This window comes from Miniopterus natalensis, chromosome 2 (genome assembly GCF_054644295.1).
Source record: "Miniopterus natalensis isolate mMinNat1 chromosome 2, mMinNat1.hap1, whole genome shotgun sequence".
Lineage (NCBI taxonomy): Eukaryota > Metazoa > Chordata > Mammalia > Chiroptera > Miniopteridae > Miniopterus > Miniopterus natalensis.
In genome coordinates this window covers 130,613,103-130,624,043 of record NC_142082.1, presented here as the reverse complement: position 1 = coordinate 130,624,043, position 10,941 = coordinate 130,613,103, and the positions used below count along the sequence as shown (strand labels likewise).

The 10,941-nt window shown below is 38.9% G+C and overlaps 2 protein-coding genes across 3 annotated transcripts in view; one reads left to right on the top strand and one right to left on the bottom strand.

Annotated features, from left to right (window-relative positions):
- Window positions 1-1,325: 1,325 nt before the first annotated feature.
- LLPH (LLP homolog, long-term synaptic facilitation factor) lies at window positions 1,326-10,599 on the bottom strand. 2 transcript variants are annotated; one of them, XM_016199644.2, is made up of 3 exons: window positions 10,549-10,599; window positions 8,723-8,934; window positions 1,326-4,087 (listed from the first exon to the last, which is right to left on the bottom strand). In XM_016199644.2, the coding sequence occupies exons 2-3, from the start codon at window positions 8,925-8,927 to the stop codon at window positions 3,909-3,911; spliced, it is 384 nt and encodes a 127-aa protein (XP_016055130.1). In that variant the 5' UTR covers window positions 8,928-8,934; window positions 10,549-10,599; the 3' UTR covers window positions 1,326-3,908. The 2 variants fall into 2 exon arrangements, with proteins under 2 accessions (XP_016055130.1, XP_016055137.1); XM_016199651.2 differs by lacking the exon at window positions 10,549-10,599 and adding an exon at window positions 10,209-10,384.
- Window positions 10,600-10,698: 99 nt separating this feature from the next.
- The window catches only part of IRAK3 (interleukin 1 receptor associated kinase 3), a 78,548-nt gene continuing 78,305 nt past the window's right edge, over window positions 10,699-10,941 (top strand). The window contains exon 1 of the mRNA XM_016199635.2: window positions 10,699-10,917. The gene's annotated coding sequence lies outside the window, so the exon portion shown is untranslated. The remainder of the gene's footprint in view (window positions 10,918-10,941) is intronic.

The following is a 10,941-nucleotide window of genomic DNA, read 5'->3' as shown; positions in this document are numbered from 1 at the left end:
TAAAAAAAGAATATATATATATATATATATATATATATACACATATATATATTTGTTGATTTCAGAGAGAGGGAGAGGGATAGATAGAAACTTCAATGATGGGTCATCAATCGGCTGCCTGGTGCACACCCTCCACGGGGGATCAAGCCCACAAACCAGGCATGTGCCCTAAAGGGGTTATCGAACCTTGATCTCCTGGTTCATGGATCGACGCTCAACCAGAGCCATGCCAGCTGGGCCCTTGAAGTCTCTTTAGATTTCTCCCATTTATCTTACCTTGTGGCTAGCACTTCACTAGTCTAAGCCACACACCACTACCCTTCACCATCATTATGCAGTCCATTTCAGATATTTAAATCAAGTCATTGTTAGCAGTTTTTTCCTTCTTCAACTCCAAAAAATCATATCCCAGATATAGATTCAAATTCTAAAAGTATCCAAATTTCTTGCCCGGCCAGGTGTGGCTCAGCAGTTGAGCATCAACCTAGGATCCAGGCAATCGGGGTTCGATTCCCGGTCAGGGCACATGCCCGGGTTGCGGGCTGCAGCCAATCAATGACTCTCTCATCATTGATGTTTCTATCTCTCTCCCTCTCCTTTCCTCTCTCTGAAATCAATAAAGATATATTTAAAAAAAATAAAAAAAATAAAAATACCCAAATTTCCTAATAAGCAAGTATATTCTGATACATATTTACACTAGACAACATGGGAACTAGTGGGGGAAAATGTATCTACATCAATGTGACACTAGAAAAAAAAGAAGTGGTCAAAACCACTACTTGATTCTACCTTAGAGCTTCAGCTGTAGTTTGCATTTCTTCTCTGGTTAGTAGTTTGTGCACCACTGATTTCAGGCTTCACCTCTGGGATTGGGTCAGCCCATTCTAAGGGAGTGCTACCAAGGGAACTCCAATCTGGTCTAGGCTAAGACTTGAGAAGGGTTCTATAAATAATTTCTCCGCTAAAATCTGCTCTTTATCTGATCCTGAGCTTGCATCACAGATTGAACCAAAAATAGGTACTTTACCCTAAAACTACCTTTCTTCCCTAGCAAGGCTGCACATCCTTTAGAGGCAGAATGGCATTGTTAGATTGTAGGCTCTAGAACCTGTCTGAATTTGAATCCTAGCTCTATGGATTTTAGCTGTGGGGCCTGTGTGCCTCAGTTTCCCCAGGTATAATAGAGATATTAGTACCCAATTCATAGATTGCTGGGAGGATGAGTTAATACTTTGATTGTGGAGTTTAGGATTAAATAATTTAGACTATGGCCTGACATATGAAGCAACCAATAAATGAAAGCAATTTTGATCATCCTTAAGTATTTTAATTTTAAATTTAATTTCTTAAAAAACAATAAAATGTTACATTCAATTCAGAATGCAGTTGAGCCCACTCAACCTAATTCCAAAAAAATGAGTTGGTGCTTAGCTTGAGCTCCATCTGGTGGTTTTACAGCAATTCCCTGGAAAAAGGACGACAAATTTAAAAAATAATATTTTACTCATTTAAAAGAGTAAAGAACATTGCTATACTTTTTTCAAAATTTTTAAATCCTCACCCAAGGATATGTTTATTGACTTTAGAGAGAGAAGAAGGGAGAAAGAGAAACATCGATGTGAGAGAGAAACATTGACTGGTTGTCTCCTGGTTGCCTCCAATACACACCCCAACCAGGGGTCAAACCTGCAACCTAGGTACGTGCCCTGAATGGGAATCCAACCCGAAACCTTTTTGGTGTACTGTCCGATGCTCCAGCCAACTGTGCCACCTGGCTGGGGCTATACTTCTTAATTTATAATCTTTAGGAATAAAGCAAAAGATTGATCATACCCCTGTATTCATTTCTGAATGCCAGTCTAAAATTCCTGCCAAAATTTGGAAGTGGGAAATCTTGCTGGTAGTGCAGTCCACCAACTCAGTGCCTTAGCGGGCCCACTCACAACCTAGTGCAAAACAATTTCTTTTTACCCTTTCTAGAAGCTATAGGACACTTGAGAACGTTTCCCAAATAAGTTTTTTTATAGTGGTGTTTTGACTTTACATTTTGCTAACTTTAAGTAAAATCCTGACTGGACAAACTTCATGACTAGACAGACTTAAGTGAACATACCTACATCATTACCAGGCCCTCGGTGAAAGCTCAAAGCAGCTACCACTGGAGTCAAATTAGAGGTTATCAACAACAGAAGACATGAACATATCTTGGGCATACTGGCCTCTGACTTAAAAGAAAATTCTCAACTTAAAGAAAATCCAGTTAAAAAAATACCTGACAATGTTGCCAAAATATAAATAAGCACTAAGTGTATAGCTCTGAAGCAGACAATTCCTGATAGAAAAAAAAAAAAGGTAAATAATTCAGCTAGTACGTTTAGGCAGATATTGTCAGTGCCTAAACTGGATGTTAGCAACGTTTTATTTCATGAACAGACATTTACTTTCCTTTTCCTCACAAACTCTATTTGTTGTTCATAACTATACCAAAAGGCTAAGAGAGACCATGAATGACATTTGTTTCCCAACTCACATCTTCTATTAGCTTCTTTGAGAAAAGTTATTTTAAGTATTTAAAAATTATCCACTAACTTTTCAGTGAACTAACCTGAGTAAATTGAGAAAAGTCTATTATATAAAATAATTTTTAAGGTTTTACTGGCATTAAGTTTTACAGATTCAAATCTAAAAGATTTGGGTCATGTTCTATTTATCTCTATATTGTGTCCCAGCCTAGCAGTTTGGCCGACACAAAATTTGTGTCCTAATGACTAAGTGACTTTATTCTAATTGATCTCACTTTTAACTTGGTTTTCTTCTGAAGTGAACAGCCTCTTCTGAGTAGACGCCCATAAGAGCCAGACACCTTGTGTTGTTCCCTGTGCCCCTAGCACCTGGAAAAGTTCTGGGCACACAGAAGGCACTCAATAAATATTTGTTGTTCCAGTGAATGTATGGTGATGATTAATATGACACTGAAATTTCAAAGGGAATGCTAAATTTAAATGGCTTAAAAATAAACTTTAAAAAAAAAAAAGAGTGAAATTAGTAAACTGTAGCAAGACAGATTTTTAAAAAATCATTTCATTATACCAACATTTCCAACAGTATATTCTATTCCTATGAATACAGTTTCAAAGAGTCTAAGTTAAACAAGTTTCTTTATTGCTAGATCTCTATACTAAGCAAATACTTTTTGTACATCAAGTATGTAGCATTTCCCAAACTGATGTGACCATGAAATGTATTTTTTCACCACACACCTGGAAAAACTAATTATGTGAAATATGCTTTGGGAAATGTTGCATACATAAGCTACATATGAAAACTGATAAACACTGAACTAGTTCCCAGGATGTTCTAATCTCCTTAAAAGATAAATCATACTAATTTGTACGCGTTAATATTCTATCTAAAAATATAAAAGAAGAATCCGGTCTTCTCAAACTACTAGAATACCTTAAGGATAGATGAAAGAAAATTCAAGATCGAAACAAAATACCTTTTATTATGACTTATACAAAATCAAAACTCCAAACAACTACTGCTTATAAGATCCACTGCCGTTATATTTTTTTTAAATATCGTTATATAGTTTTTACATCTGAGTTAGTATATCCTTTATCTTTATTAAAACCTAAAACCACAACCACATTAATACTTGCTAGAATTTTGATGTCTGATAATCCCTGAAGCATCCAATTAAAATATCATTATAGCTTTCATTCACCAAAGAAAGTATCTTATTCAAGTTTCCAAAACAAATTTGAGGAGTTGTGTTGGGCTGAATTGAAGAAAAAGGCCCAGTTAAAATATGGAAACAAAGTTTTCATTCGGTGGAAGCTGAAATCAGTATATACATTCTAATCAAAGATCTGTTCCATGTGGCATTTTTCAGGTTTTTAAGCCTACCAGGCCAAACCCTTAGCTGCCTTCACCGCTTTTGCTCTGCTTTTCCCCTTTTTTTTCTCTCTCTTTGCCTTCAGCCTTTTTCTTTGCCTCTTGTTCATCCATATGGGGTACTGTCCATGCTGATCTAGAAGACTCTTTTTGTTTCTCTTAATATCAGTCTCCATTTTCATGTCATCTGAATAAAAAAATGGAAAAACTATTAATACAAATGACAAAACAACCCTGTAAAAAGCATATTAATGCAGTGAGAACAGCAGAAGTGAAAGTGGTATGAAACTACAAAAAAAAAAAAATCCCTTATTTGTGTATTGCTCTCTAACACTCTGAAAACCCCTTATAGCACATTCAGTGGAGTCACGCATATGCTGCCATGTGTTCCTACAACCGTGAAAGACATAAAAAGCCATTTGTGAGGAAAGAGACATCATCTATTTAGTCACTAAGAAATTTTCTAAAGAATGTCATCATGATTGTCCTTTTTTGGAGTAATAAGGTAAAATAGGAACCATTTAGGATGTATGAATTTGAGTTATTGCATTAGGGATAAGTATCTGGTTCTGAGCAAATGTGAGTTACAAGAACATTTCTTAGATTAAGTGCCTTCTTGAGCTAAGTAAGATAGCAAAGCCAATAAGAAGTATACCCATACTTGTAATGGATAGGCCTTAGAAGTAATGAGCTGATTAGGAATAAATGGTCACTTCTACTGCCATGAACTTGGAAGAGTAGTAGCAATAAAGCAGCAGGCTTTAGATGACAGAATAAAAAAGAACTGGATATATCCTGGGGCTACCATACTTTTCTATACAGATAAGAGGCAGATTCAGCTCTACTAACAAGAGACTTGGCAGGAAGCTCAGGGCAACCATGCCATGGTACATCCACCACCACCCTTATTTACTGTGAAGGACATCTTCAGAATGCCTCTCCCTGGAAACTGACCAGACCAGGGTTACAAGGTCTTCCATGATCTCTACCACCTGGCAATATATTAATTCATTTATCTGGTTTACTTTCTCTCTCCTCCAAAACACTGTCAATTCCATTAGAATGGAGGCCATTTCTCTAATATTCATCACTGTTTCCACAGTCCCTGGAATAATGCCTGGTATCTATTAGCCATTCAATAACTAGTTGTTGAATGATTATTTTAGGCGCTATTGTAGGTTCTAGGGATAGAGTGGTCCAAATAACCTCCTTGCTCTCGTGGAGTTTAAATGTTCTGTTGAGAGGAGAATAATAAAGCAAACTTCAGCCTGTGGTAAGCAGTTTTTTAAAGAGAGGTTCTGTACCTCTTTGTACAGAACCTGAATCAGATGAAGTAGGATATGGTAGACTCTGGTAAGCACATGAAAAGACGAAGCAGCATGAGAATGATAAAACTGGATTTATATTCTAAAAATATAACACTAAGCGGCCAGCTTGGCTCAGCGGTTGAGCATCCACAAATGATCCGGGAGATTGTGGTTCGATTCCTGGTCAGGGCGCATGACCGGGTTGCGGGCGCGATCCCTAGCTGGGGGCTTGCAGGAGGCAGCAAATCAATGACTCATCATTGATGTTTATATCTCTCTCCCTCTCTCTGAAATCAACACAGACATATTTTAAAAAATAAATAAAATAAAAAGATCACAACTAATAGGCTGAAATGAATTAGAAAGGAACAAGAGCTGGAGAAGTAAAAAGGTTACTATTGTAGTTCAGCCAAGAGATGATGATCATTTAAAGTGAAAGCATAAAAGAGAAAAATGGACTCCTGCTGTATTTTGGATATACTCAAGATGTACTAATGGTTTAGATGTGGGAGAAAAAGGAAAGGGGTCAAGGTTAACGATGAGGTTTATGACTTAAAAAATTAAGTGGGTAGCTGAAGGAGTAGAAGGGGAAATGTGAACTTGAGGGCAGAGATGAGGAACCATACAGAAAATATGTAGATTACTAAATGGGGAGTCCCCACCCTTACCCTCAGTTGTATCTCCATTCAGTTCCTGGAATACTCTTAAAATGAGGGCAGCCAGACATTCCCCCAGGCGGGAGATGAGAGAATTCCTCTCTGAGGGTGAGAGAAAAGACCTACAGGTTCTGAGATTGGAGGTCTTCCACAACAAAACTTCCCAGGGTCAATCCATTCATTCTGCAAATCTAGCAGTTGATAAGCCCTCCTCCACACCTTGCCCCATCCCCACAAGCTTCCAACCAACATTTTAGTGCATTACTATAGATCACCAAACATTGGAGAAAAGCTTCTAATATGAAAGAGAAAGAGACAAAAATAAAGAAATGAAAGGGAGGAGGAGAACCTAAGAGGAAAGACAAATAATGCATAGAGTAGATCAACATTTCTAAAAGAAGCTGTAATTAATACCCTCAGTGAGATTAGAGAGGGTACGCATCCATTAAGAACTTCCGCATATTAAAACAAAAAAAAGAAAAAGAATTTTTTTGGAAATTAAAAATATACAAAACTAAATAACTCAACGCAAGAATTAGACAATAAGGTTCCAAAAATTAGAAAGTATAACAAAAGAAACAGGAGAGAAAAGAAAATAAAGGATAAACCCAAGAGACTTGAGAGTGAATGGGCAACTAGCATGAAGAATATATAACCTTGAGATTATATATACAGGGCGTCCCAAAAAAATATATACACACTTTAAGTAACTATAAAGGCAGTGTTTATTAAAATATTTCATTTTCAAAATGTAATAGAAGTCAGCTGTTAAAGAGTGTATACATTTTGGGGGGGCACCCTGTATATTATTTTAAATGTTTTGATTAACTCACTGCAATAAAATTACACTCTGAATCTTGTAAAAAACAACACAAAAAACACCTCTTACAACTCAATAGCAAAAAAGACAAACAATCCAATTAAAAAAGGGCAAAGGGCTTGAATAGATCTTTCTACAAGATGGCCAACAAGCATATGAACGGATGCTCAACATCATTCATCATTGGGGGAATGCAAATCAAAACTAAGATACACTGCTTCACACCCACTAGGATGGGGTAATAATAAAAAATGGAAAATAACAAGTACTGGCAAGAATGTGAAAGAACTGGAACCCTAATAGATGCTGGTAGGAATGTAAAATGGTGTGACTGATATAGAAAACAGTAAACACAAAATTATCATATGACCCAGGAATTCCACTCATAAGTATATACCCCAAAAAACTGAAAACAGGTATACAAACAAAAACTTGCACACAAATGTTCATAGCAGCACTAAGCCAGAAGGTGGAAGCAACCTAAATGTCCATCAACAAATGAGTGGAAAAACAAAATGTGGTATATACATAAAATGGGCTATTACTCCATTTTTAAAAGGAAGTACTGGTACATAGTAGTATGTGGATGAACCTCAAAAACATTATGGTAAGTGAAAAAAGTCAGACACGAAAGGTCACATATCATTCGATTCCATTTATATGAAATACCTAGAATAGGTAAATCCAAAGGGACAGAAAGCACATTAGTGGCTGCCAAGGGGAGAAAGAGGGAGAGAATGCTTCATAGGTATCCTTTTAGGGTAATGAAAATGTTTTGGAAATAGAGGTGATTGTACAGGCCATCAGTGCACTAAATGCTACTGAATTGTACACTTTAAAATAGTAAATTTCATGTTATATGAATTTTACCTCAATGACAAAAAGAGTGAGTGGGCAGAAGTGGTGTGCTTATGAGGAAACTGAGACAGTAAATGTTAAGAAGTCACAAGGAGAGCTGACATAAAGCAGCAGATTGAGAGAAAAGTGAGAACAAGGGAGGGGTTTTTCTTTCTTTCTTTCTTGAAAGGGGACATCCCAGAACGCATTTACGACCTAGCAGAGAAGAGTTTGATAAGCAGGATGCATGAGTACAGCCCCTGAAAATGGAGAGGATTCAGAACATAAGTGGAGACACTAGCCTTTGAAAGAGTATTAACAAAATAGGGAAAACAGACTATACATTCAAATTGTTACAGACTTATAGTGGGAAGATGAGGGTTTTTCTGTTGATTATTGTTTCTACTTTGCAAAGACACCGAAGTAAAAGAATTTTTTTGTGTGATTTTCATTTGTAGGGGGCAGGAGAAGGGTGGAATGTGAAAATAAACCATCACTATGAAGAATGGGAAAGGAAATTTCTAGGGTTAGAAGATTAAGGAATGCTGCTCTTTTCCTTGACCACTGTACACCACATAAATACACTTCTATTTTAAGACCCTAAGTATTGTGAGTGCCTAATTTAGTTTACTGCCAAAGTGGTGTATTAACTATATGAAAAACCAATGAGCCTTTCCCTGTACTGAAACTATTATATAGAGCCTCCAACTTTAGACTACGATTAAGACATAGAAGTCCCTAAAATCTGTCAAAATCAAATACAGGGAAACTGTGACTTTTCAGGATAACAACATAAGGGCATAGGACTCCTAGAATGTAAACTAGTTCTTGCAAAAGGTAAAATGAAGAAAGGCCTCCTTTTCCCCTGCCCAGTCCCTAAATGAATTGTGCAACTTTCAACAAGGGTGTCTAGGTTTGCCTACTCCTATAGCACTATTTCTGAGACACTTAGGCTATTGTATGAGCAACAAAGGCCCACTCTGCATATCCCAAAACGTGCCTGTTCACATGAACTCGCTATAAAATAGTTTAGCATAGACTCTCTAGTAGCACTATTAGCCTTCAAAGAATAACATGGGCATGGGAGGTGTGTAGGGATGCATGTGTGGGAATGAATGGAAGACAGGGAAAACTGAAGAAAGAGAAAAAGTCACAAAAGGAAACTGACAGAATTATTTTTTAAATGAAGCACATAAACTCACCTGTTTCACCTTTTGCCATACCCTGGGTTTTCTCTTCAGAAGGTTTGGGGACCACCACAGTTGCTATCTCTTGAACATCTTTCATTAGAACATCAGTATCTACTTTAAGAATACTTTTAAGCCTGCTAAGCTCCTTCGGAGCATTCTTTTTTCTCTTTTCAGCACGCATCTTCCTTTTCCACTTACTCCGTAAGCTTTTAGCCATATTTTATCTGGAAAGTGAACAAAGATACATATTCAAAAGCAAATGTTTACTATCAAAAAGGGGCAAATGCTTGAAAAACCAGATCAAAAGGTATCTCTACAAAACACAAACGAATGGAAAGTAAGGCTCTTTACTCTGTTCACGGTTTATGGCGGCTTAATGTACAACTTATGTGAGATCAACATGGTCATCTACAGCCGCTAAATAATTAATACCAAATCAAACTCCCCTTGGTCATTAGCTATAAATCAAGCCAATTCTCAAAGTTCCTGGACTTTCCAAAAAAGATACAGAATTTCAATTTCCTCCAAAATGCAAAGACCATTATCACCTTACATTTAGGGAACAACTTTCAAGTCACAAAATGCTTTTATAAACATCTTTTAACTGAATCTTGATTTCACTCAATACTACTGGATATCCACCCAAGTCATCATTATCCACCACCTCAAGTCAATCTAGCTATCTTAAAGTTATCCATTCTTGCTTTCTCTCCATCCTATTCCCAGCCCTAAATCCTCCACAAGGTGGGTAGTGAGCTTTTAAAAACTTAGAGCACATGATTGCCTTTTCTTAATGACCTTCCACCTCCTATATTCAAGGTCTGCAAGGTTATTTGTGACCTGACTTGACCTGACTCCTTCAACTCTCTCTCCTCATGCTCCATCTCACCCCCAAGTACCAATGACATCTGAAAAAAGTCCAATCAGTGACAACACAGGGACAGTGGGAATGTGATGAGGGGTGGGAAGAAAGGGATGACAGGGATTATAAAGAGTTCAGAAGGAAATTTTTGAGAGTGGTTTATAACATCATCTTAATTGTGCTGACGGATTTATGTTTGCATACACATATCGAAGCTTGTACTACATACTTTAAACGAGTAAGTATTGTTAATTACACATCAATAATGCAATTATATAAATCACTGAGACATGATTTGGGAGTGTGGGTGCAAACTATGTCCATTTCAGTACCTTTACATTTGCTTTCCTGTGCCTGAGAACTACCTTCTCAAGACTCGCTCCTTCACTTCAGTACCTGAGAAAGGGCTTCTCCGACCCTCTTAGCTCCCCTCCTTTTATTTTCTATATCATCCTTTTCCTTCATTTTAAATACGTTACAGCCTGAAGTTAGTTTATTTTCTGTCATTTCTGGTGGAATGTGAGCTCCACCAGGCAGGGGCTAAATAGGTCTTTTTCAGCGTTAGATCCCCCAATAGCTCTTTGAACATAGGGAAGGTTAAATAAAGATTTGTTGAATTAATGACTAGTGGAATACCATTTTTCTGGACGCCAGGAATCACAAACTCAGTCTGTTCCCTTGTGTACAACAACCCGAGCCCTGCAAGCGGCGGGGACAGAAGGGTCTCGTTATACCACCTTGTGGGCCGAGGTCAACCGGAGCGAGACTAAACGACGAAGAAGGTCTCCACCTGGCTAAGAGCACGGAGAAGCCCGAGGGCCGCCACCAAGACCAACAGAGACCCTCACCCTCCAGGGAAGCTTGCGACTCTGAGCCGGGCTCCAGTTTGCCCAGTGGTGGGCGACACTACAGACAAGCTTTTGTGCGAAAGGCTGAACTGAGCTCCAAGTCCCAGCCCCACCGGGCACCCACTCACCTAAAAGGCTCACCGCTCACGGTCCACACGCTCACGACGACCGGAAGTCCCCGCACTTCCGCCTTCCGGGCCGCCCTCTCCACGCCGTCCCGTCCCCCCGGGCGCGTTGCACGCCGGGAGCCGGCAGCCCCGGAAAGTCTCTAAGAGGCGGGGTCTTCTGGAGTCGGGCGCTTCCCGCTTTCGGTGCGCGTGCGGGCCTCGGAGCCCCGCTCCTCCGGAAAGTTCCGGAAGGTGAGCGTGAAGAATGCGGGAGAGAATCTCGGCGGAGGTGGGCGCACCAGCGGGGCCCGCTTCCCGAGCGTGGCCGCGGTAGCCCTGAGATAATTTTAACTCCAGGAGTGAAATTGGCCCGCTGACCCTGCCTGTCAGGTAAGGAGCTCGGAGCCGCCCTTG

Excerpts from the sequence above, each read along its gene's own strand:
- LLPH (XM_016199644.2), bottom strand. The coding sequence starts at position 8,927 with ATGGCTAAAAGCTTACGGAGTAAGTGGAAAAGGAAGATGCGTGCTGAA. Across the intron at positions 4,088-8,722 it reads TATGGCAAAAGGTGAAACAG|ATGACATGAAAATGGAGACT; the intron begins GTGAGTTTATGT and ends TTTTTTATTCAG.